Raw genomic sequence first — 27041 nt, 5'->3', positions numbered from 1 at the left:
TGTATTATTCTTCCTCTTTACCATAGTGTACTTCTCCCCATCTCTTCCTGTGGATTTGAGTTACTATCTCATATTATTTCCTTACTCAAATACAGCCTTGTTTCACCCTGCCTTTGTGCTGTTATTGTCAAATATATTACATTTTTACGTGTCACCAGCCCACAATAGAACTATATACATACTGCTTTATGAGTTGCTTTTTAAAATCCATTAAAAGAAGGAAAATATGTCATTATACTGTCCTTTATAATTCCTTACACAATTACCTTACTTGTGCTATTTGTTTTCTTCACATGGATTTAAGTTACTTTATGGTGTTATTTGTTTTCAGCCCAAAGAACTTCCTCTAGTGTATCTTGTAGGGGGTGGGGGTATGCTAGCAATGAATTCTGTCCGTGTGTGTTTATCTGGGAACATCCATTCTTCATCTTAAAAAAATAAAATTCATTTTAGGACTATTTTAGAAAATTGTGAAGAGTACAGAGTTCCCAAGTGTCTCATACCAAATTTTCCCTATTATTACTTATAGTGGGATATTTATTAAAATTGATACACCATTATCGATGCCTTATGATTAACATTTATAATTACTATTATTCGTATATCCTTGGTTTTTACCTAATGTCCTTTTCTGTCCCAGGATCCGGTCCAGGATAACACATTACATTCAATGTCATGTCTCCTTAGGTTTTTCTTGGCTTTGGCAGTTTCTCAGGCTTTACTTGTTGATGACCTGGACAGTTTGTGAAGTGGTCAAGTATTTTGTTGAATGATCCTTGGTTAGGATTTGTCTGCTGTCTTTCCTGTGATTAGACTGAGGTTAAATGGTTTTCGGGAGGAAGATCAGAGAGGTGAAGTGCCATTTTCATCACATGCATCAAGAGAGCACACTGTCAACATGACTCTCCACTGCTGATGTGAGCTTTCATCATGTGGCTGTAATATTCTGTGGGATTTCCCACCATGGAGTTCCTCTTCCCTCTAATATTCAGACCGCACTCTTTGGAAGGATGTTACAGTGTGCAGCCCACACTGAAGAAGTCGGGATCATCTATCTGGGAGATTTGTCTGTTCTCCTCCATTTATTTTTCAAATCATTTAGTTATATCAGTGCCAATTCATGAATTTAATTTTAGTATGTGTGCTGTCAAAAGGATAGGTATTAATTTTATATGTTGGGTTATAATCTAATATTATTTGTTTTGTTACTCACATTGTTTCACTTTGGCCATTGGGAGATCTTTCAGTTGGGCTGTGTCCCTTTGACCTGTCCCTGTGTGTGTGTGTGTGTGTCTTAGTGCTTTTGCTTTTCTGGCACTAGAAAATGCTTGAGATTCATCTCATATATTTTCTGCCTCAGCAGAATGGCTAGAATTAGCCTTTTCTCCAAGGAGTCTTGGTTTCTCTTATTTGAGAATAGCATTAGAAACCAAGATCTGAATGTGCTCATTGTTTGCTTTCATTTTTAAAGATAGTTTTGCTAGATAGGAGATTCTTGTTGGACAGTTTTTTTTTCATTCAGCCCTTAGAACACATCATCCCGCTGCCTTCTGGCTTCCATGATTCCTGACGAGAAGTCAACTATTGCTGTTGCTTGGTTTCCTTTATATGTGATCACTTGTGTTTTCGTGCTGCTTTCAATATTTTCTCTTTGCTTTGTCACTCAACATTTTGGGTATGATGTGTCAGGGTATGCATTTCTTTCCAATTTCTCACTCAGAGTTTGTTGAGCTTCTTGGATGTGTGGCTTAATATTTTTCATAAAAATATTTTTCATCCATTTTGGAAGTTTTCAGCCATTATTTCCTTGAATATTTCCTTTCTCTTTAAGAGAGCGAGAGAGAACAGGGGAGGGGAAGAGACAGAGGGAGACAGAATCCTGAGCAGGCTCCACACTATTAGCATGGAGCCTGATGCGAGTCTCAAACCTATGAACTATGAGATCACAACCTGAGCCAAAATCAAGAGTCAGATACTTAACTGATTGAGCCACTCAGGTCACCCTCCTCTGTGTTTTGCATATTGAATGATCTCTAATGATCTCTAATTCTTTGTTCTGCTGGCTTAAATCTGTGATCTCCTCCAGTGAATTTTTTCATTTCAGTTATTGTATTGATAACACTCCAAATTTTCCATTTGTTTTTTAAAAAAATAATTTCTGCCTCTTTATAAATATTCTCTATTTGATGAAGCATTATCATCATATATTCCTTTAATTCTTTAAAAATGATTGCCTTGGGGTGCCTGGGTGTCTCTGTCAGTTGAGTGTCTGACTCTTGATTTTGGCTCAGGATCCCACGGTCATTGGATAGAGCTCTCCTTAAGATTCTCTCTCTCTGTCCCTCTGCCCCTCTACCCCACTTATATGCCCTCTCTCTAAATTAAGAAAAATGGTTGCCTTGGTTCTTTGAACATATTTATAATAACTGCTTTGAAGACTTTGCTATGTCCACCACCTGGACTCCCTCAAAGGTGGTTTATGTTGCCTGCTTCTTTCTCTTTGTGAGTCACACTTTCTTATTTTTTTGCCTATCTCATAATTTTTTAAAATCTTTTTTCAAAAAAAATTTTAAACATTTTTATTTGTTTTTGAGAGACAGAAAGCAACAGAGAACAAGCAGGGGTGGGACAGAGAGAGAGGGAGACATAGAATCCGAAGCAGGCTTCAGACTCTGAGCTGTCAGCACAGAGCCCGATGCAGGGCTTGAATCCATGAACCATGAGATCATGACTGAGCCACCCAGGTGCCCTTCTCATAATTTTTTTTAAAGTTTATGTATTTATTTTTAGATTGATGGTGGGGGCGACTCTATTCCCAAGCAGGCTCTATTCTGTCAGTGCAGAGCCTCATGCAGGGCTCTGTCCCACAAATTGTGAGATCATGACCTGAACTGAAATCAAGAGTCTGACACTTAACCGACTGAGCCATTCAGGTGCCCCTATCTTGTAGTTTTTGTTGAAAACTGGCCATTTTAGATAATATAGCAATGCTGGATACTAATTCCACCCACCTCTTGCTCATTTAGTCATTTGGCTGGACTGTTAGAAATAGACTTTACAGTCTACCTCTCCTGCTGTTGATAACCTCTGGTGTTGCTCCTTAAAGGAGGGCGCCTTGATTGTGGATAACAGTGTCTCTGACAACCGGGAATGATTGGTGTTTCAGCCAAGTTCTCCTTGATTCTTTCCTTCATCTTCCAGCTCAGCATCTGGCCAGTCTGCTTCTATTGGTATCGTACCTAGCTGTTAGGCTCCTTTCATTACTAGCTGACTGTCTGTTGCTTTCACCAACACTCTGGGACATTCATTGCCACACATTCTGATCTAGTCAAAGTCAGGCCCCTTTGCGGGGACCTCTTTGGCAGTCTTTGAGGTTTGCTCTGATCCCTTGAAGCCTCTTAATGGTCTCCTTCCCTGGTTCTGTTAAACATCCAGCCAGTCTGTTGTTGTTTGTTGCTACTATTGTCATGGAACTTCCAGCTGCCTCCTAATTGCTCACCCCGAAGATCTCCATTGTTTCCCACAAAGTATGTAGACTTGAACTCCCCGTACTTTGTTCCAAACTCAGTCAGTCCCTTCAGGCAGTACTCTGGAGCTTTCTATTTCACATTCTCTCCCCTTGAGCAAAACTTCTACACTGCTACACCAACCTAGGGGTGGGAACAGTGGCCTGCCTGTCTTGTGACACCCCCACTCTACTAGTGGGGTGCTGGGTAGGAGCTGCACCTTCCTCAGCCATAGAACTTATTTTTAATGCCTTGGCTCTTGCTCCTCATTATATGTTATCTTAGGCATTCTTTAATCATCGTCCTCACAAGAGTGTCTACTGATGCCTCCAGGTACACTTTTAGATCTCCCCTCAGATACATGCTAGATATTCACTGAATGCTTCTTGACAAGTTTTTACTGCATTCTGACAAGTTGATTAAAAAATAATTTTACTGATTTGCTTCAGAGTTAATTAAAACAGTGCTTCTCAAACTGTGAGGTGCAAACCCACCACCTGGGGATCTTGTTAAAATGTAGATCCTGGTTGGGTAGGTCTAAGGCTCTGTTTAAATTGATCTGTGAAATCATGGTTTTCCAATTAAAATAACAAGGAGATTTTTTTTAAAGGACTTAAGTAAATTGGCTCAAGAATTCTTTTGGAAGCTTAATAGGAATATCCCCCAAATCTTCAGTAAATAAGTGGACTAGCCCTACCAGAAGCTGAAACATGATATGGAATTACGGTATTAAAAACAAGCTCATGAGTAAACTGGAAGATCAAAGAAAAAATATAATTCTTATGATGAGCCCCAATTCAGATCACATTTATGTCATATATATTATCAAGTACCTGATAAAGTTTTGATATTGATGCATCTAGTTTGTGATAAAGATATCTTTGCAGTGAGGCACAGACAGATTATTCAATAAATGATTTGGGATGGTGGGGTACCCATTTAAGAAGAAACAAAGTTATGGTAAAATTAAGCCAGATGTATCAGAGATTTAAGTATAAATGATAAAAACATGAAAAGTCCTAAACTTAATAGTGGGAACATTTTTTATTGTAATCCTGGAATGAGGAGGACTTTTGAAGTATAATACCCAGAAACCATGAAATCAATAAAGTCAGTTACGTAAAAATGAGGTTTTTCCTGTGTAACAAAAATCATCATATGCAAAGCCAAAAAATAACCAGAAAAAAATGTGTTGACTTATATCACAGGGAGGTAGTTTTCTTAAAACATAAGTATCTTTTACAAATTAATAAGAAAAATCTAACAAAAAAATAGAAAAAATGGGCAGAAGATTTAAGCAGTTTACAGAAAAGCAAAAAAATCTCAAACACAGGACAGATGTTCTACCTCACTCATAAGGATGCAGAATAAAGCCGTCATGAGATACCAAGTCCCTTCCCCTAGATTAACAAAGATAAACAATGTGGAAAGACTGTGCCGAGAGGCCGGTGAAAACAGTCTCGAACACTGCTGCAGAGGCAAAATTGGCTTAATGGTTCTAGAAGGCGATTTAGCCTCTAGAAGAAGCCTTTAGCTTCTCCACCTGGACACCACTGACATTCTGGGTCCGACAGTCCTTGTGGGGGCTGTCCTGTACCCTGTGAGGCGTTTAGTAGCATTCCTGGCCTCTCCCTGCTAGGTGCCAGAAGCACTTCCGGGTTGTGACAACCAGGAATGCGGCCAGACATTGCCAGACGTCTCCTGGGGGCAAAATTGCCATCTCAGAGCAGACAGTTTCACTTTCAGTAATTCATCCTACTGATGTACTTGTGTATTTACAGTATGACCCATACCGGGAAGATTAGTAATCACAGCATTGTTTATGGTAACAGCAAGAGTTCAAGGAACTAAGTGACTCGTTTGTAAGGACATCTATACAATGGAAAATGATGCAGCTGTTAAAAAGAGTCAGTTTTTTATGTGCTGACACAGAAAGATCTTCAGTATTTATTAAGCGAAAGAAAGTTGGAGGAGGAAAAGTGAATAGCATTGGCTATTCTTTGGGCAAAAAAGGAAAATATATAGTTTATATCAGTGTAGATTTCTAGAAGAATGCACAAAACCCAAAAATAGTGCATACTTCTGGGAAGGGAACTGGGTGCCCGGGGGCAGGGTAGGACGGGAGATGGTCACTGTGAACTTTTATACCATTTAAATTGAATGTATTACCTATTGAAAACAATTGTTAAAACAATAAAAGACCATTGCTGATTCCAAGAATCCACTCAATGGAAAAGAAAAATGATACTTTTACTGTATGATAATTTCAAAAATAAAATTTAAAAAGACAGAGATTCCTCAAAAAGTTGAGTGACTATTGATCCAGCAGTTCTCCTTCGGGTATATACCCAGTGTACTTGGAAGCATGAACTTGAACAGATGCTTGGCCACCCATGTTCATAGTGGCATTGTCCATGACAGCCAATGGGTGGAAGTCACCCAGGAGTCCACAGACAGAGGGACGGAGAGGCAAAATGTCCTGTATGCATTCAATGAAACATAATTCAGCCTTCAATGGGAAGGAAATTCTGCATATACTACAATATGGATGAACACTGAAGATATTGTACTCAAATGCAATAACCAGTCGCGAAAGGACAAATGTCGTATGATTGCCTTTATATGAGGCACCTGAGTAGTCTCATTCATAGAGGCAGAAAGTAGACTGGCGGTTGCTGGGACCTGGGGGAAGTAGTCGTGGGGAGTGAGCATTTCATGAGTGTGGAGGTTTAATTTTGCAAGATGAAAAAAGTTCTGGAGACAGATAGTGGTAAATGTACTGAATGCCACAGAACTGCAAGCTTAAAAATGGTTAAAATGGGCGCGCCTGGGTGGCTCAGTTGGTTAAGCATCTGACTTCAGTTCAGGTCATGATCTCACAGTTTGTGGGTTCAAGCCCCGTGTCAGGCTCTGTGCTGACAGCTCAGAGCCTGGAGCTTGCTTCAGATTCTGTATGTCCCTCTTTCTCTGACCCCCCCTCCCCTGCTCACACTGTCTCTCTGTCTCTCAAAAAAAAAAAAAAAACCATAAAAAATGTTTAATAAAAATGGTTAAAATGGGCAATTTTGTTATGTATACTTTACAAAAAGATAAGTGAGTTGAGACTGATCAAACCAAAGTGTACTTAAATATGTAGTTTCCCCCTAGAAAACCCACCAAACCTAAAAAAATCCAAATAAAAACATACTCCTTAATGAAGAAAGGAAGGAAGGAAGGAAGGAAGGAAGGAAGGAAGAAGGAAGGAAGGAAGGGAAAAAACACTGTTTTAGACTGCATTTAGTGTTTCTTAACTGGATGAAAACATCACTAATAATAATCAGAATCAGAATCTTGCGATTCTACCTACTCCTTTGAAAATTTCAACATTATTTTGAGAACTACATTGAAACTGGGGAGAGACGTCAGGGCCAGTAAGTCCAGTAAAAGCCGTAACCGTCAGGGACCCCTGCTTCATTGGTCCTTCCCAACCCAGGACCGGGCCAAGGCCGAGGCCGCCAACAAGAGGCTCTGCAGACAGCTGGCCGAGTTCCGAGCACCGCCTGTGATCCTGTACGTCCGGGAGAAGATCGTAACTGGGGACCTGGAGAAGACCATCAAGATGTGGGAAAGGAAAGTGGAGATTGCAGAGGTAAGTCTCAGAGAACCCCCAGACGGGCAGCCTTTCACCTCCTTCGCATTTTTGCCGAGGGTTTTGTTTTTCAAGCTAAGAGTGCAGGTGTTTGGACAGGTGATGTCTGTGAGAGATCTCGGCTGTCACTTCAAGTCTTTAAGGGAAATGAAGGATGCCCTTTCCATTTTTCAAGTTCCCTTTTCAGTGTTAGTGACAGGAAGACTCTGTTAGTATGGTGTGTTTTTAGTTGCTTGTTGTCTTAATGAAGTCTGGAAGCTTCTGAATCCCTTCCCCCACCATCGGTGATATAGCGATTGCTACTTTATACATGGAGAAGCCAGTTTTTTTTAATGATATAATAATGGATTTTTAATGTCACTCGGAACTGGACGCATGCATTTACATAGTTGCCCTGGGTCTTGTTTTGAGAACCCCGCAGCCTTTTCCTGGGATTCAGTGCACTCAGAGCACCCTTGCCCCTGGTGAGCACCGGGAGAAATGGGAAACATGCGAAAAAGGAAAGCCCCACAGCAGCCACAGGCCCACTTGCAGAACAGAGGACCCCTGAGACATCAGTAACGTAGCTTAGAAACCAGTCAGGTTATTTGGGAAGCTTGGCATTTTCACATCTAGACCCAGGCTCCATTTCCCACAGTACTTTCTCCTGCCTTTCCCCATGGTCACTTGGTGGCAGAGAGTGAATTAGGATCCGAACTTGGGCCTCTCAGATTTGGAGCCGAGAAGTAGCAGAGAAGCACGGCAGGAACCTGCAACTTCTCACGTCACTAAACAGAAACCAGCTCTTTGGAAGACTCTTCCAGACTGGCACTGCCCCACCCAGAGTCACCTGCCTCGCCACAGGGCTGGATGCGGGTTGCGTTCTGAAGGAAGTCACAATCACTTTTTCCCAAATGACCTTCTCCCCCCACCCCCTTTTTCCTTTTTGCAGATGTCCTTAAAAGGCTACCGCAAGGCTTGGAATAAAATGAAAACCACCAATGAGCATTTGCAGGCAATTTGCCCCCCTGGGAAATAGCCAGAGGGAGGCCACAGCTGCAGACCAGAGTGATCCATTAAAGTAATCAGCTCCTTTCCAGTCAAGGGGTCCTCTCAATGCTCCCTGTGCTGCTCGGTGTCCCGACTCTCCAGCCAAGCTGACAGGGAGGGCCCTTTGCACGCCACATTTGCCCGTGGGGAGTGTTTTCACAGGCTGGTCCCTAGAACCATTAACACAGAAAGAACCACAGGGCACTCTAATGGTTTGACACTTGTTAGCCCACATTTAGTTCACAAGCACAAATGAAAGTGACCTTCCCGCATGTGGGAGTGGGACAGAGGAGGGAGAGCCAGCCCGGTGTGCGCTTGAGGCCTGTCCGTGGCAGCCCAGGTGTGCAACTAGCAAAAACAGACACCATTAAACAGCAGAACAGAATGGTGACTGCCCGGCACTCAGCATTCTGAGCTTACTCTTCAGTTGGGAGGGTTACCTCTTAGACTAGCTGCCATGGCAAGAGAAAAGAAGCACAAAGAAAAACAAGATAATTTCTTGGGGCTGATGTAACCTGTTCTGACCTGAAATAGGCCTTGCACCCTCCTCAGAGTCCCCTCCATAATAGTCATAGTACATGGGTTGTCCGGCCGCAACAGAAGACTTGCCTAATTCCTTTAACCCTTTCCCCCAAGTGTTTGGACTCTTTCTAGAGCTTTTCGCTGGCAACGAACGTACAGTGGTCTTTTTTTGTCTGGCCGCAACAGAAGACCTGCTTAATTCCTTTAACCCTTTCCCCCGAGCGTTTGGACTCTTTCTAGAGCTTTTTGCTGGCAACGAATGTACGGTGGCCTTTTTTTGTCCTTTTGAGTATGCTTGGGACCATCCAGCTTGGCCCAGCCCAGAATGTTTTCGTTTTGTAATGGCAAAATGTGCTTTGTAGCTGGGCGAAGACAGCGAATTCACCCAGTGGTGAAAGGAAGACAGCGGCCGGCTGGTTTTCTCAGTCTTGAACATGATCCAGTCACTGTAGTCTTCCACCTTGATGTACATAAAAAAGCCAGGGCATTTCTCACCACCGTGGGACAAGAGTCCTCGCAGCACCCACAGATTCAGCTGCTGTAGCTGGCATATCATGGGGTTTCCTGGGTCCCCCTGTGACAAAGGACACAAGTCTTCAGCTCTTAGGAAAACGCATTTTCTTTTTAAATACATGCTTGTACAATTTACAGTTTGTTCTAGAAATGTTTTACACCGGTTCTTACTGGAGAGGGGGTAAATTATAGGACACTATTTCCAATTTAGGCAGCCACTACCACAAATTCCAAGATGAATTTTTCTTTTATTGTACAGATGATTTGCAGGCTTCTGCCATTTGCCTTTAGCTTCCTGGTTCGCATTTCATTTTCATTCCCCTTTGACTAAATCCTCACTCTCTCTTAGTTTCTCATCCCTCCAATGTTTATTATATCTATGTATACATATACATACACATATATATGTATATATATATTTTATATATATATGTGTGTGTGTATATATATATATTTTTTATATATATATATATTATATATATATATATATATATAATATATATATATCTGGCCTGGAATGCTCAGTTTTCCTTCTCCTATCTTGTTTCCATCCTCCATTTAAGCTGCTGCCTCCATCCCACACTCCTACTGGAGTCAGAGCCACACTTCCCGGGGAGCACCCACTTGGCAGCTGCCCGTCAGTGCGCCTGCTCACCAGCCCTGCCCGTGCTCTCAGCCTTCCTCTGGGACTTGGGGGTTCTACCGCACAGACCTTACCTCCCTTCGGGGGAATGCACAGAAGCTTTCACACTTACCTAGACCACAGCGAGTCTGCTACTTCTCTCTGAGTAAAGTACAGAGCCCTAACACAGTGCCTAGCACACAACACACACTCAATAAAGAATTAGCTACTAATATCCTGGTGTCTATAAAAGGCCACCATTTTTATGTGAAAAGTTGAGAAATATGGGAATAGCAACAAGGCAACTGCTAGGTATAATTTACCTGAACTTCCCCAGCCCCAAGCCTCCCTTTAAGGGAGTACCTGACCCCACTCCAAACCTGTGGTCCATCTTGCCCCAAGAAGGGTTGTCATTCAAAGGCTGGCCAGCCCCTTCGGCCCACGTGGCCCGCCTACATAGTAGGACTGGGCAAGCACATGGTACTCTCGCTGCCCTGTGTGCCATGGAGCAGAGGGCAGAGATTTCATCGCCAGGCCTGGCTGTCTGTGCTAGGACTGTTGAATGGGCTCATGTCTGCACCCTGTTATGTCTGAGTCAGAGAGGCTGTCCAGCCAAGTGTGGCGTGCTCTCCCCTCCTGTCACCAGTTCCACCCCCAGTTTGCTTTAACTGTGGTTCCATAGCTGGAGGAAGAAAATAAGTGCAATATAGATGAATAGTTGATGAATGAATGATTGTATGGTAGACCTCCCCGGCTATTGCATGGTTTTGCAAGGTGCCACTCTGCCTGGGTGTAGAATACATGGCGTTTCCCCTTCCTCAATTATGAGGAAGTGTGTGCAGGGCCCAACTTCTGAAGCCCAAGCAGCTGAGAGAGAAGTACCAGGCGCTTTTCTGGAGCAGCCCCAGCCTAAAGGGGCTCATTTGTTGTCTGGTCCTTAACCATGACATTGAACAAAAGCCTTACCAATTGTGGGGAAAGGAGGTGGGGTGGGTTCAGAGTGATTCTGCTTTTATTGGGTTTCTGGGGACCCATTAGGCAGATATTGGAGTTGGGTGGTTTATTCTACGTATTTGAAGTATGGCTTTGAGGACCTCTGGACACTAGAACATATTTCCAAGAGAGGAAAGGATCCTAGGTAGACAAGTCACCATTTATTTGTCTGAGCCAGTTTGTGAGCACAGTTCAAAAACAAAGGACTGACTGCAGGTGTGCTATAGTTAAAAACCAATCTAAGCTTTGCAGATAGATTGGAAGAAGTGATCACTTGGAGTAGAAGCAGCTTACCATATCCCACTGAATCTAAGATGCTTTTGAAAAATTAACATCTTTTGGGGTGCCTAGGTGGCTCAGTTGGTTAAGCTTCCAACTGTTGATTTCAGCTCAGGTTATGATCTCACGGTTCGTGGGATCGAGCCCCCACTTCTGTGCTGTCAGCACAGAGCCTGCTTGGGATTCTCTGTCTCACTCACTCTCTGTCCCTCCCTCACTTAACACTCTTACTCTCTCAAAATAAATAAACTTAAAAAATATTAACGTCTTTGGAATGAGATGTGTCTTTTAATTGGTTGATATCCGAGTTTAACTGGCAGAATTTTCTCTCTCTTGGTATTTGACACAATAATGGTGCATTCCACAACTGACAGCATCTTAGATTTGATGAAATATGGTGCTGGATTGAGGGAATGCCTCAATTATCTAACTTAAAAAGTTGTTAGTCTTCCACCTGCTACAGTCCAGTACAAAGTAGACACTCAATAAATGTTGAACCAACTTTGGATGGGCAAACTTATTGCATAAAGAAAGGCAGTCCTTGGGGCGCCTGGGTGGCTAAGTCAGTTAAGCGTTTGCCTTCGGCTCAGGTCATGATCTCATGGTTCATGGGTTCAAGCCCCGCGTTGGGCTCTGTGCTGACAGCTAGCTCAGAGCCTGGAGCCTGCTTCAAATTCTGTACCTCCCCCTCTCTCTGACCCTCCCCTGCTCACGCTGTCTCTCTCTGTCTCTCAAAATTAAATAAAAAACATTAAAAAAAAAAGAAAGGCAGTCCTTCAAGCATTTGCAATAAAATTACTTTTAGAAAGAATCGTTCACATATATGTATTCTTCCCCCTTTCTCTAAAATACTTTACCTAGATCATCTGGAAAAAAGTTTCTCCCCATCAGGGAATCCTGAAAGTTACTTTGAAGGAGAGTAGGGATTAGAAGTAGTAGAGGGTAGACATTTTGAAGTAGAGGAGAGAAACTGTCTGGACCCCTGGTAGACCTGGGTTCTCGTCCTTACTCTAACATTTTTAACTGTGTGATCCCTGTAAGCCCCCACCTTCTCTGGGTGTGGACGAGGGAGCCTGGACCAGCGGCTTGTCAGATCCCCACATTTTGCTGAGGTAGTAGGACAGCCACATCTGTACAGCCCTCATCTGATTGGAGGGCAGGGCTTCTTACAGAAAAAAAAAACAAAAACACCAACAACTGATGAGCAATAGCATCAGAGTCTAGATTCCATAGAAGCTGAAAATAGTGACCCCACCCTGTAGACATGCTCCAAGTATACATCGTTTGGACTCACATTTGCAAACCTTTCGCCAGTGAAAAACCATCTATGACTTAGACGTGCTTAATCATGTCACATTGAAAATGGTGACTGCTTAGTCCACTCGGTAGATTTTTATTGAATATCTGCTATCTGCCAAGTACCGTTCACCCCAGAGACAGCCATGAATCCCAAGTGACAGTCCCTGCCAGTCCCTCACAGAGTTCACTGCTCAATGAGAAAGAGTCCCAAGACTCCCTTAAAGTGACCACTGCTTACTCTCAGCCTTTACCTTTTATTCCATCATGTTCTTACCAGACAGACAGCATCGGTTTCCTGCTCTATGTGATTGCCACATCCTGTTTTCTTGAGTTTGTGTAAGGGACACATGTTGATGTCTTTCACGGAGATTTTCCTCAGGATACTCATCGTCATATGATTTCCTGTCTGGACCATGCAACAGAAAGCCAAGAATTACTAATGAGAAGACATTGCCTATGTTAACTACAACTCATGTATCCAGATGGGAATGAGTAGAAAATATTCTGGTAAACCCCCTGTTCTCATAGAGATCAGAAACTGTGTCTGAGTTTTTATGAAAACTACCTTTGCTTTGAACTTGCATGTGAAAATAGAGAACATATTCAACCTTCTTCCACATCTACAGAGAATACATTTCCTTGTCCATTTCCCAAGAATAAAAGAAAACAAGGAAGACTTGGTCAAGAGGGCAGTCAGCTCTAGTTCAGGGAATAATGTCCCCTGACTCTCCCTTGAGGCTTTGCACTCCCTTTAAGCTGTTTACTGACTATGTACTTCGAATTTGGGTGTAGAACTAAAAGAAAAGGGATCAAATGTAAGAATGGCCACAGAAGGGGCAAGCATTGGGAATCTAGACTGATTACATGAGGGTTCCAGCCCAACCCTAGAATCTTTTTTTTTTTTAATGTTTTATTTACTTTTGAGAGAAAGAGAGAGACAGTCTGAGCACGGGAGGGTCAGAGAGAGAGGGAGACACAGAATCTGAAGCAGGCTCCAGGCTCTGAGCTGTCAGCACAGAGCCCGATGTGGGGCTCGAACCCACGAACTATGAGATCATGACCTGAGCTGAAGCCGTACGCCCAACCGACTGAGCCACCCAGGTGCCCCAACCCTAGAATCTTGAGCAATGGGAATTATGAAGATAAACCCTAGAACAGTTCATCCAAGTCACCCCCACTCATCGCACACACACACAGCCTCCTCTAGGAGGAGGCAGGCATTAACTGCAGACGTGGGATTCCATCCTGCCACCCAGCAGTTCTGCAAGGCTGGTGGCATATGCAGCTTTCTGCCAAGGAAGCAGATGGGTTGGACCAGGTTGCTGAACTCCATCGCCGTGTCTGTCTTCAGGAGTGCTATGTTATTGTTCATGGTCTCATTGTCAAAATCCTCATGGATGATGATGGTGTTGACTGGATACTCTTCGTGAGCGATCACTCTGGCATCCATCTTAGCGATGCCAACCATAACAATGGCGTCCTTCCTAGAAGAAAAGCAAGGGACTCTTTAGAAGCTAAGGTGGCATGGGAGCTTCACCCCTTCCTTTTCATATTTACTGATTTGGGGGGTGGGTTGGAACACTCTGCAACTCATTTTTCCTGGGCTACTTTTTACTCACCCCTTTGGACCCAGCCCCCAGGAAATCTTTTCTGAGCTCCTAGGCTCATGTCCTTCTTTGGGAATTACTCTATCTTGATGTCATTTGTCCCACTACCCAAAGATAATCTGTTATATAGTTAACTTTTTTTTCATGCTTTTTTGATAGTTTTGGTTTTTTTGTTTTTATAGTCATAGTTACACTAAAGATGTAACCTTGACTCTTCATTTCAGCACTTAACATTTTAATAGTGTTTCTATTAAAAGCTGTTTGCTTTTTCATATTACATTCTCTGTAAATACTCAAGAGAAATCCAAATTATAATAGTTATGGAGTGCATTTGGTTGTTTTCCCTTTCTCCCCTTGGGGACCACCCAAGGGACTACAAGAATGAGAAACAAATGCTGAAAAACATGATAAAATGAAGAGAAACTAGAGAATCCAAACCTCAGAATCAGAGGATGGGCCAATAGCAGTAAAAGATGGCAGGAGTGCAGAGCATTCTACATGGTACCTATCCCCACAAAGTCAGGAAAAGCTGGTCAAACACACTTCTCAGCAAAGAAGTAGAAAGAAAATGAATAAAACCAGCACCAAAATAAAGGCCAAATTGGAAGCTGCATAAAGAAGAATAGAGAACACAGAAAATACGATAGGGGCACAGGGCGGAAGACAGAAAAAATGATCAGAATGAAATGGACATTAATAAAGATTTTTTAAAGGAGAGAGAGGGGAATGACAAATATGGCAGTCAATGGAGAGCCAGCAGATCACAAAGAAAGTAATCCAAGTAAGACAGAAAAAAGATTTTAGGATCTAATTTTGGAAAGTTTCTTGGAAATAAACCTTCACTCTACGGTTTGGAAGTGTACTCCATACCCTAGGGGAAAAGCATCACAGAATAATTTATATGGAGACATATCCTTGTCGGCTCCCAGCAGGAAACAGATGGCACACTCAAGGTAAGTTGGGAAAAGTTTAAGGGATTCTTTACAGTGGTCTTGGAAGGATGTAGCAAAATCACAAAGAATAGTTCAGTACCTGGTATCATGTGGCAAATGCAGCTTCCTGCTCAGGTAACAACAGGGTTGCCGATGTGCCTCTGGGTACTAGAGGAGGGAGGGAGGGGTCAGAGCTGTGGAGAGTGGGTCATGTGGCTGGAGGAGGCAGCCAGTCTGCAGTACCCCTCTGAGGAATAAGGACCCTGCCCTTGCCCTCTCCACTTCCTCTGATCTCTTGCCAGTACTCCCCTTGGCCTAACCCAACTGGAACCCAGAAGATAAGAGTACCATTGGTGTAACACACACAAGTTAGCCTCCTGGGACCCAGAAGAGTAGAAAAGTAGAGAGTAGAAATGGGAGAGATGCTGCATAGCTAATAAAGTTGCTGGACTTCAATGACAAAGAAGGGATCCTTGGGCATCCAAACAAAACCAGATTAAGTCATCTTAAGTTTGGTCATGTAATTTGTTGCCTAACCCAGGGAACTTGAGAGAGTGAAAGAGGACACTCACAGTAGGACACTAGGATAGTAGGTGTAAACCAGACCTCTCCCAGGTGTACTGGGGTGAGTGGTCATGCACCTAGAGGGGAAAAAAATCAGAATGGCTTCAGACTTCTCCGCAGCAAGATTTAACACCAGAAGCCATGGTGGCTGGGAGATGGGGTGTGTAGTGGTAATGCCTATTAAGTCAGGAAAAGACAGAAGGCATGATCTATGAATTCTACACTTAAGTTTTCATTCAGGCTTAAGCCCAGCACATTTGTGAATATGTAAAACCTAAGGAAATATGGTTCATGGGAGCCCTTTAACGAACTATAGAAATGATCCCTGAAAGTATAGTCTTCATGGGAGCCCTTTAAGAAATTACATACTTGAAGACAAATTTTAGCCAATTCTAGCGTTGAGTGGAGAAAATCCAACAAAAGGACTGTCAGTAAGTGTGGCGTTCATTATAACATTGGACTAAAAACCTAAAGTTTATGTTAGAGTCAAAATGTAAACTCTGACAGTAATCAGATGGTGTAACTAAAGCTAAAAAGAAAGTCAGAAGGTAGGTATATATGTCAGTTTTTTCATCTTTTAGAGGAATATAAGCATATTTGTTTATAGCTAATATGTAAAATAATAAGAATGTGCAAATATGTACATGAATCAAGGGAAACACTAAAGCATGTATATAATCTATCAAAATTGTGTGGTGGAGGAGAAGGAGGGAAGAAGTCAAAGGACAGGACTTCTGGCATTGACCACAGTAAGAGTCTAAAGAGGATAGTCTAGGGGGACCTGGGTGGCTCAGCCACTTAAGAATCCAACTTTGGTTTAGGTCATGATCTAAGGGTTTGTGAGTTCAAGCCCCGTGTCGGGCTCTGTGCTGACAGTGCAGAGCCTGAAACCTACTTTGGATCCTGTGTCTTGTTCTCTCTCTCTCTCTGTTCCTCCTTCCTTGTGGTCTGTCTCTCTCTCAAAAATATACATAATAATAATAATAATGACATCCAGAAAGAAACCAAGGATATTGTTGTCTTCCATGAAATTATAATTCTAAGGTGAACACCAGAACAAAAACTCAAACTTTCCAAATTTGTCAGAAGAGACATTCAAAACAAAACAAAGGCCATGTAATGAAAAGAAAAACAAGAAGCCACAAAAGCAGAAAACATAAACTAAAATGAAAACAAAAAGCAAGAGTTTCATTCGGAGCATCACTTTAGAGGAGAAGATCATGAAGTAAGACAGAGAAGCTCTTAATGATGAGAAAGAATTCAGTCCACAGTGAAGACCTTGTAGTCATAAACATCTGCAGCATGTGACATAATGTTCACAAAGGAAACACTCCAGGAAGTAGGAGAAAGAGCCAGAACCTTTTTCATGACACATTTTAACTCACCTCTGTCAGCCTAGGACAGATCAAAGAGAATCCCTCCCCCAATTTTCTATATTAAATTGTAGACCAAAGATAGAGAATGAACTGTTAATTGTAGCTGTGGGGAACATTCACATGGCTCATGGATGGTAGACCGCCAGGACAACCCCAACAAATTCCTAGATAGATCTGATCACCATGTAGTATAACTCAGAATGAGATAAAGGCAGAAAACAAAACATCCTACCGCCTGGGTATTTTAAAACTCTGTCTTTAACAAAATCCCAGGCAAAGGGAAAAATCAAAACTAAAATAGACCAGATAGAAAATGACAATAATGAAAACCCTACACGGAAGCAACATCTCTCTGGAAGGCTAGTTGGCAATAGCTATCGAGATTCAGCCCAGTCTGTCCACGCCTGAGTTATTCATGCTACAACGTATCGCACACGTGTGAAACAATATACGGACAAGTAGATCTACTTGCAGCAGTTTTTGGTACTAGGAAGAGATGGGGAGCCACCCAAATTTCCATTATTAGAGGACCCTGTAATTATGGTAGATCCATCTTGGGGTACTGTGCAGCTGATAAATGTGGGAGTTCTCTCTGTGATGATAAGAAAAAGTGGCTCAACATTCCTGGTAGAGTGAAAAATCTGAGTGTAATGCTGTGTATGGTACACTGTCAGTTGTATCAAAGGCTGTTATGGACTGAATTGTGTCATGCCAAATTTGTAGGTGAAGTCCTAGCCCCAGATGTGGCTACATTTGGACATAGGGCCTTTACGGATATTATTAAGATTAAATGAGGAGGTAAGGGTGGGGTTCTAACCCAACAGGACTGGCGTCCTTGTAAGAGAAGGAAGAGACATCAGGAGTGCTCATGCTAAGGAAAGGCCATGTGAGGATACCGCAAGAAGGTGGCAGCCGTCAAGCCAAAGAGAGTCCTCAGGAGAAACCAGTCCTGCTGACACCTTGATCTTGGACTTCTGGCCTCCAAAAGGTGGGAAATAAATTTCTGTTGTCTAAGCCACTCTGTGTGTGGTATTTTGTCATGGCAGTCCTAGCAGATTAATCCAAGCGGGAAGGAAAAATCTGTCTCTGTCAATAGATATAAGAATCAATATAGATGGACCTATAGCTATATAGATATCCATAAGTGCATTGAGTAATTAAGGAAGAATATTTAAGAAACTGATGGCACAAATGACTTAAGGAAGGGAGGGAGTTAGTGTCTGAAGGCCAGGGGAAATGAGCTGCTTTTCATTGTATACTTTTTGGTTCCTCCTGAAAATTACACTGTGTACATGTGTTTTCATTTAAATCCATGCATTTTCAGGGGCGCCTGGGTGGCTCAGTCTGTTGAGTGTCCGACTCTTGATTTCAGCTCAGGTCATGATCCCATGATCGTGGGATGGAGCCCCATCATCCATATCAGGCTGGAGCCTGCTTCATTAAGATTCTTTCTCTTTCTCTTTCCCTCTGCCCCTCTCCCCTACATGTGCTCTCTCTGTGTCTAAAACATAAATAATAAATATACATATTTTCAAATAAAAATATAAGTTATAGGTTAAAAATTCAGCATCTCCACAATATTCTATCAAGGGCTTAACTCTGGTTTATTTGGGCAATTATAGTAATTATAATCTCTCCCCCCATACTCTGTATGTGTATAGCATATAAGTAGTATATATAGAGATATATACATAATTATACATATTATTTATATGATATACATATACAAATGAATATACTATAATTTATTTATCTATGATAATTGAACATTAATTTGGAGTGTTCTCTGTGTACTTAACCATCCTATGAACAACTTTGTGCATAAAACTTTTCCAGTGGTTGAAATTATTTCATTAATGTTGATTCTCAAAAGTGAAATTTTGGGGTCAAAAAGTAAGACGTCTTATAAAACAATTATTCCTTTAATAACATTTGAAGGTTTTTTTCCTGGTTTACAACAATGCATAAATTTACTCCATAGAATTTGAAGAATACAGAGAAGCTCAAATAAGAAAACAAATTGGGTGCATTCTGAACATCCAGAGATAAGTGCTCGTAAAGCATCTGCATATTTCTTTCATCGTTTCTCTATGCACATGTATCTGTGGCAGGCGTGTTATTAAGGTTCGAGGTTAAGTGTTTTAAGGTACGGGCTCTTATCAATTCCCTTAACAAGATCAGAGAAAGGACCTCTAAGTATCAGGAGTCAGCGCTCCTATTGCAGTAAAATGGGATGAGCATCCTTCCTGTGGAGGATGGAGGAACAGTTACCTCACCTTGTGGTTGTGCAGCTGACAGTCTCCACAGCAGAGGACACACTGGACAGCATGACTTTGGCAGCTGGTGATTCCAGGACCCCAAGGGTCATGGCAGGTCAAGTGCAGTTGCCCTGTCACCAGGAATCTACCTTCCCCGTCTTCCCAGGCTGGGCCGGAAAGGGGCCCTCCACCCCCACCCCGGGGGACTGTATAGGCCCCAGAGGCAGGGGTACTGGCCTGTTCTGCAAGGCAGACGCGATGCTGATGATCCAGAACTCACTGAGGATGCTGCCGAAAGCCAGGTGGGTGTACTGGGAGTCCTGCAGCGACACCACCCACGGGAACTCCTTGTCTTTGACCAAGCCCTCCTCGGAAGTTTCCATAACGTTGATTTCCTGGACGCCACAACCTGCAGAGAGTGTGTGGGGGCCTCACCGTTGGGGCAGGGAATGTGGTCTGTGGCCACCACCATGGAGTCAACCCTCAGGACTACCTTTCCTGCTGGTTCCCCCCTCCTGGCTCTCCATCTTGGTCACCACGAACTCCACCACCCCCATTTCTTTTCCTAGTGGGTCATCTTCTCCATAAAAGATGCTTGACGGCATCTTGGAATCTAAAAATAACCCCTCAAGCTACCGATAATCCCTCTCATCTGTTGGACACTGAGCAGTACACCCGAAGCAGTATCTGAAAGCAGTTCTCAAAGCGTGGTCTGGGGCCTCTGGGAGTCCTCAGGTTAAAACTGGTTAGAACAGGTTAAAACTGTTTCCGTAAGAATACTAAGACAGTATTTGCTTTCTCAACGTCATTCTGTCACTCGTGTGCAAGTGGAATTTTCCAGAGGCTACATGATGTCATCATTGTGATGCTACCAGCATGTGTGAACCTGTATATTCTTGCATTTAAAATTTTTCCCAATTTTTAATTTCTAATATAGTAAATATGGAAAGAGATAGCTTCATGGCAAAAATTAGTTGGGGGTCCTTCATAATTTTTAAGAGTGTAGAAAAGTCGGAGCAGTGCTGATACATACTGCTTCGTGGTGCAGGGCCAGACGGTGTGCAGCACTCCACCCACCTTCAGCCCCATTTCACATCCTCACATTCACCCTTGCTGTTCCCCACCTGGGCAGTTTGACATGTGTGGCTCCCCCCTGTTAGTTTTGCTTGCCAGTGTATCCCTACGGGCCCATAGTAAGTGCTCAATAAATCATCTGGTCAATGAACAAAAGCATTTTGCTCTATCAGGCACTCCCTGAAGTTCAGTCCTCAAGGGGTTAAAAGGTCCTGCCAGGTTGAGGCTGATTCTGGCCCATTCGGGCCTGCTTGGTCTTTGCTATTCCAGGCCCTCAAGTGAGTTGCCTCCAACTGGACAGTCTCTTGGGTCTGGACATTTGTTTCAAAGAAGAGTAAAATACTGACTCATGTTTTAAATAAACATTCTCCCTCTGCCCATCCTGGTTTCACCCAAGATACTGTATCACCCTGTATTGGAAAAGTCAGTCCTTATTCAGAGAATCATGGAAAGTGTAAGAATGATGGAGCAGGAAGGACCCTCGAAACTCAAAGCCCCACAGGAGAGAGCTGAGCCTCCTACTTTGCCGGCACCGTTATGGGACGGGAAACACCCGGGTGTTTTGCTCTCTGTGGCTGCTGACTTCCTCCCTGTCCTGACAGTCCTCATGCCAGGGGTGCCTGTCTCATTCTCAGTACTCACAGTGGAGTGCAAGGACTCTCAGCCTGGCTGCACATTTCATCCAACTGCTGCCCAGCACCCCCAGGCCCTTGGGGACAGGGCCTGGGCACCGCCATGTTGAGAAGCCTCCCTGGGTAGTTTCTAATGTATATTCAGGTTTGAGACCTACGTGTTTGGGGAAGGCCCTGGATCAGTGTCCCAGATACCATGGGCCCCTATCCTGTGAGACCTGGGAAAAGGCACTTCACCTCTCTGGACCTTAGCTTCCTCTTTTGAAATGTGGGGTAACACATCTCTTGGAGTTGTAAAGATCATATATGGTGAGGTTATGGGAAGGTGCTTTGCAAACTGTATCTTTATGACTGATAATGCTAATGGGTGATTCCTTTTTTTTTTTTTTTATGTAAATCACTTCTCTGGTTGCTGTTTATAAATCCCAAACCACAAGTACCCAGTACTTGTTTCTAAATCAGTGGTCTTTGGGGCGCCTGGGTGGCTCAGTCGGTTAAGTGTTCAACTCTTTGTTTGGGCTCAGGTCACGATCTCATGGCTTGTGTTTGAGCCCCACATTGCACTCTGCGCTCAGTGGTCCTGGGTGATAGGTGTCACATGGTGGGGACCACTGGCTCAGATCATTGGTGGCTCTATTTTCAGGCATTTATTTAATGCATGGGACATTGGCAATCTATAGTGAACAAGGCATTAACCAGTCTTACCCACATCAACAAGAACCTACAGGTGGGTGATGAGTTTTGCTTTCTCAAAGCTCCAGTTGGCTAGTTTATAAAACCCTTGGAAGGCCAGAATACAATGAGGAAATTTGAGCTAGAGATGGAATGTTTGCCCTGGGTCACTTGCCTGAGGCTATTTAAGAGGGAGGAGAGACCCTTTCTGTTTTGTGGGTATCCCTTGGTCTCTTTGGGGCTGCAAGGAGGTGGAGTTCTCTCTTTGATGTGCGTTGTGGGGGTGTTGGATGCTCTGTCCTGTCTCCCATCTAACTCCGGGAAGATTGGACAGAGCCAGCTGAGGTGGCAGCCAGATGGGTGAGCGCTTGCTGTAGTCAGGTGCCCCCTCTCCACCTGCCCCTTCCTAGGCTGGAATCTTGGTTCTGGATGACCTGGAGGTCAGGGAAGGACTGAGGCCCAAGCAGGCTCCAAGGGACCTTCTTGCTCCTGGGACCAGGAACTGAGGGTCAGTTTAGTAGTACACTTGGTTTAATGATAAAAGGTTTCTCTGGAACCACAATGCTTAAGTAGAAACAAGGGGAAGGCCTGGTTCCCAAGTGCACCAGATGCACCACAGGCCTCCACCCAGGCATGGGGAGGACATCCCCCACCTGATGGTTTCTGGGGCATGAGCCCCAGGAAGAGCAGGGTGGGGGTTCTCCATGGGCTTTTCCGTAGTCCGAGGCTTACTTTCCTAATGGCACTCTCACCGGAGGGCCAGCTCTGACATCAGACTGCTGAAACCAGTTTCCTGCATCCATGGCCCCTGTTCCCCTTCTTTGCCTGATTCCCACTGCCAACACCTGCTGTCCGAGCAGAGCGCTGTGAGCCCTCTTCCCCGAGTCCCTCTCTGGACATTAAGGGCCGTGTACAGGATTGCCGGACAGTTCCCCTGCCATCTCACACAAGCTGCTGACAATGTCACGGAAGAGAGGAGCACACTCACTGGCAGAAGAGTGGGAGATGTAGAGCAGCACCAAGAGCATCCGTCTCATTTCTGCCATCCCCAGAGAGAACTGCAGCAGACACCATGGGCAGCTGTGAAAACACGACATCCCTAGGCACAGGCTTTTCCTCTCGTCCCCAAAGCGGCGGTCCCCTCCTCGCGTCAGAGGCCCCGCCTCTTTCCTTCCCCCTGACAAAGCTTCCAAGACCCGGGAAACAGACCTGTCACGTCCCAGTCGCGTGGTTTTGTGCAGTGAAGGGCTCCGGGACCCGCTGCCCGGCCCTGATACTGTCAGGATCGGGAAGATGGCCCACGGAGAGGAGGCAGCCCCTGAGTGTCAGTTTTCTCCTCGATCCAGCCAGGGTCCCCAGGCTTCCCAGAGAGCTGGGTTTCAGAAGAGGGTTGTTTTTTGACTCATGGAATCCGACCCCTTTCTTAACTCTGTAGCCATAAAATGCCGCTGAAAGTAAAAGCAGGGTTTACTGCAAGCCCACCCCTGGCTTTGCCCGCCTTGCCACACTCAGCAGGCTTAAATAATGCTGGGATTTCTTTTCACTATGGACCACTTATACTTTTACATCGTAACTGCCCAGTATGTAGCTCCATTAATCTGAGCAATAACCCTACAAGGTAGACGGTATCCCTGTCCCCATTTTACAGATTTAGAAACTGACATTCACACACTGAGAAGCCTGCCCAAGGTCACACAGCTGCCAAGTGGTGGAGCTGCGATTTGAACTGAGGTCTCTGAGTTCAAAGCCCATGCGTGTCTCCCCATCCACCACACCATCCGCCCCACCCTTGCCTCAAACTGTGCACAATAGCCATTCTCAGTCACCGTGTTCTGCTCATGACACTGGACGCTTCTTGTTGTCAGGATGGCTCTCAGACTCTACTGTGAACTGCTACTGCCAAAGGAGAAATGAACTCACTCTGACCTTACACAGCAGAGCTCAACAGAGGGATTCCTTCTACCACCTTGGGAAGAATGTTCCATTGTGGCATCACAGTTACCATGGTGTCACCAAGCAAACGTCTAGACATGGGACCTAGGAGGAGCCAGGATGAAAAGCCTGCCTGTTTCCTGAACTTGGCAGGGCTACTCTGGAAGGCTGGCTTTCCCCAAGTCTGGCCGAGAAGACATCCCTTTTGCTAGATCACAAAGCCCTGTCCCGTTGCGGCCGTGGTCTGCCTACTTCCTCAGTACCCGCCTTGTGTCTGCATGACTTGTCAGACTGGTTGGAGGAAGCCCACGACCAAACTGGGTCTGGTTTTTCCAGTCCCATAAGCATTTTTACATTCTCATGTGGATGCCTGGACCCCAGTTTCCCCTAGCCCTTTGGCTTGCTGGTCCCAGCAAAGCCACCAGACTGGCTCTGCCAAACCATAGGGCCAGATGGGATCTGCACTCCAGCCACTGTTAGCAGCTTTGGTTTCAGCACAAATGCCAGGACTTGAGAGAAGTGTTGACAGTATTGTGGTAAGACGCAACTCTGTGGAAAGAGAGGGCTCACAGGCTGCTGGCTCAGCCGCTTGAAATATATTTATTGGACAGGTAGATGAATGGCTGATGGAAGGAAAGATCACTGACTAGAAAGTAGAGCGTGACTCAGAAAGGAGACGCTATTTCCTTCCCCGTGAGATTCCCCTGATGTCCTGTGCTCCTCACAATCATCCGTCAGCTTTAACACCGAGCAGACTTTGGCTTCTGCTGGGAGAACAGAATGGGAAAGATTGTTAGCAGTGGGAGAAATGGGAGTTGACCCTTCAATCTGTTCGCGGTCAGTCTGACATCATGAGTGTCAAAACACTTTCATGTGTATTTTCTTGTTCACAGTTCATAATCAAGGAATTACCTGAGCTCTCCCGATGGGAACGTGGTGGCTCAGAGTGGGGAAAGTCACTTCCCTACAGCCATACATCTGGAAAGTAGCAGGGGCAGGACTCGGGTCCAGATCCTTCCAACTCCAGGGGGGTGAGCCGTGTCCAAGTTCGCATTTCTCAGGCTGGACCCCGTGCTGAGTGTCAAAGCAGAGGTGGTGATTAGGGGAAAGCCAGGGGCTGCTCTGTAAAAGTGGGGATACTGGGGCACCTGGGTGGCTCAGCCAGTGAAGCATCTAACTCTTGATCTCAGTTCATCAGGTCTTGATCTCAGGGTCGTGAGTCCAAGCCTCACATTGGGTTCCATGCTGAGCATGAAGCCTACTTAAAAAAAAAAAAAGTGGGGATTCTGAGAGTAATCCCCAAGACCCTAACTCTCTCCAATTCCTCTTTAATTCCTACATGAAAAGAAGACACAGGGAGACCACCAGAAACACTCACTCTTAACAAGAACGATCTAGCATAATTTTATAATAGTAAGAAAGGCTCAGAATCCTGCCAGGGGTCCAGGAGACATTGTGAACAGAAGGCCTCAAATCTTCAGCCTCTCTGGATTACTTAATGCAGACCATCTGCTTTAGGTAAACTCTTAAAGGACCCATCACAATTTTGTAAATAATTATTAAATTCTTTAAGGTTAGTAATAGTAATGGTAATAATAGTTTTATATATTGGGGAGGAAATTCATTTGCAACTTTACACCAAGCACTGCATATCCAGGATTGTGACAGCATGAAACATATGTAGTTTCTCAACAGGCCACTTTCTATTTTTACTCTTTATTTTTATTAAGTTAGAAAATCCTAACTCTCAGTTCAAGGACATCTGAAATTGCAGCAAGTTCTGGAAACTGACAGATAGTTCTGGATATTCAGATTGACTGTGGACTCCGAAATCATGGAGAGATTTTTTTCACTCGGCTGATGACTGCTCTCCGATACTCATGGGCCTGCCCAGTGTGCTCAAAGCCTGGGGGGTTGAAATTTTCTTCTGGGTAGTTTGAAAGTTTCATCCTAGGGGGTAGTGATGGTTAGATTTCTAAATCACTTGGTTGCTTTTCCCTCTGGAAACTATTCATGTCCTGTTGCAGTTTTGGAAGAGGGTGTTTAAACATGCCAATAAACATTACTGCGTTTCAAAATATTTTCTCTGATGAAATTAACAGAACAACAAAAAAAATCAAGTACTGCTTCATTTACGTATCACACATTTTCCAAGTGTCTCCTGCTACCGATCAATGGTTTGTTGAACAAAATGTCTGCTGGCCCAAACGTTTCATAGTCATTGTGCCCCGTACAGTATGACTTTGATTCTGATGCAACGTCTGACGGACTCTTCTGAACAGGAATTTTCAGAATTCTTTGAATTACTATCTTTTCTTTGAATTACTATGTTTTCTTTGAATTTCTTTTTATTACTATTGACACTGAAAGCTTCTCAGCTATGGAATGACGTCTACTCTGAAGAGTACAAGTTTGAATCAGGTTTTTGCCATTTAGATATCTTCTCCACTTAGCAAAAAAATTCAAGAATTTCTTGGAAAGCGTTATAATGCCCTCATTCTGGGGAAAGAATATATTTATAACTTATTTACCAAAGAAGTCATCGTGCTTGATTGAAAATGACAAAAATGTTTTAACGGTTTCCTTATTATCAGATATCTATGTTGGACTTGAAGATTTTTTTCATTAGATAGATCATCCATAGAATGTTTTTATTTTCCTAAAAGTGTTTAAAACAGAATGTCATGTTTATCATTTTCTTGACCACTAATGAAAGAGCTGGTGTGCAAGAGTTTTTCAATTTTTATCTAAATGAAATGCATTTCATTAGCCACTGCTCCCTGAAGGTCAAATTATCCAACCAACAATCTTTGAGATTGGCTGCTAATGAACATTTATACCACATGTAGCTGTATTTATTAATATAATTTCCCTAATGAAAAAATTTCCATTTTAAGTTACTCCATTTAAAAGAGACATCTAGGAAATTTATTTCCTTATGTCATCTAACTTGTAACAGGGGAGCTAAAACATTCCTGTTATCTTGTGCCTACCTACATGTTCCACTCTCTCATTCTCTTGCTCTTTGTTTAACAAGTTTATGCATAGGTATGTATGCCTAAACTACCACTAGAGGTTCTCTAGAGTGTATGTATTTAGGAATAGGATTGCTAGGTCAGAGAATGTGTTAGGATATGCCGTGATCTAGAAGATAATGCTAACTTGTTTTCCAAGATGGTTGAACCAATTTACATTCCTGCCAGCAGTGGAAGGCGGTCCTGCTGACTCATGAATGTCCTCTCCAACACCTACTAGTGTCAGCCTTAATTTTTGGTCAACCCAATGGATATAAAATGATATCTCTGCTAAATTGCAGTTCCCTAATTTCTGGTAAGGTTAAGGATATTTCCCCCATGTTTGTCACCTGCAGAAGTCAATGCTTATGTCTTTTGTCCCTTTTTCCTATTGGGTTGCTTACCTTTTTCTTATTGAGATGCAAGAATTCTTAATACATTCTGAGTATTGTTAACTATATGTATTATGAATATCTTCTACCAACTTTTGACCTGTGTTTTCTATTTTAATTTCTTTATGATGTTTTCATAGAAGCAGAGGTCTTAATTTTAGTTTTAATGAAGTCAATGTTTTAACATAGTAGAGTTA

The 27041-nt window shown here is 43.4% G+C and overlaps 2 protein-coding genes across 6 annotated transcripts in view; one reads left to right on the top strand and one right to left on the bottom strand.

The window, feature by feature from the left end:
* The window catches only part of CCDC113 (coiled-coil domain containing 113), a 35047-nt gene extending 17171 nt beyond the window's left edge, over positions 1-17876 (top strand). For 3 of the 5 annotated variants that reach the window (XM_029925751.1, XM_029925755.1, XM_029925750.1), the window contains 2 exons: positions 6979-7134; positions 8066-9333. In XM_029925751.1, coding sequence (XP_029781611.1) covers positions 6979-7134; positions 8066-8152 — 243 coding nt within the window. In that variant the 3' untranslated portion in view covers positions 8153-9333. The other 2 variants (XM_029925753.1, XM_029925754.1) reach the window with 2 other exon arrangements.
* On the bottom strand, positions 8369-22583 carry PRSS54 (serine protease 54). The gene is given in 6 exon segments (XM_029925756.1): positions 8369-9259; positions 12666-12797; positions 13617-13875; positions 19366-19537; positions 22495-22543; positions 22545-22583. Coding segments are annotated over 6 exon segments (1296 nt in total). The 5' UTR covers positions 22581-22583; the 3' UTR covers positions 8369-8611.
* Positions 22584-27041: the final 4458 nt, after the last annotated feature.

Source organism: Suricata suricatta, chromosome 16 (assembly GCF_006229205.1).
Source record: "Suricata suricatta isolate VVHF042 chromosome 16, meerkat_22Aug2017_6uvM2_HiC, whole genome shotgun sequence".
NCBI lineage: Eukaryota > Metazoa > Chordata > Mammalia > Carnivora > Herpestidae > Suricata > Suricata suricatta.
The sequence above is the reverse complement of the archived record's forward strand: the minus strand, read 5'-3'. Positions and strand labels throughout refer to the sequence as shown.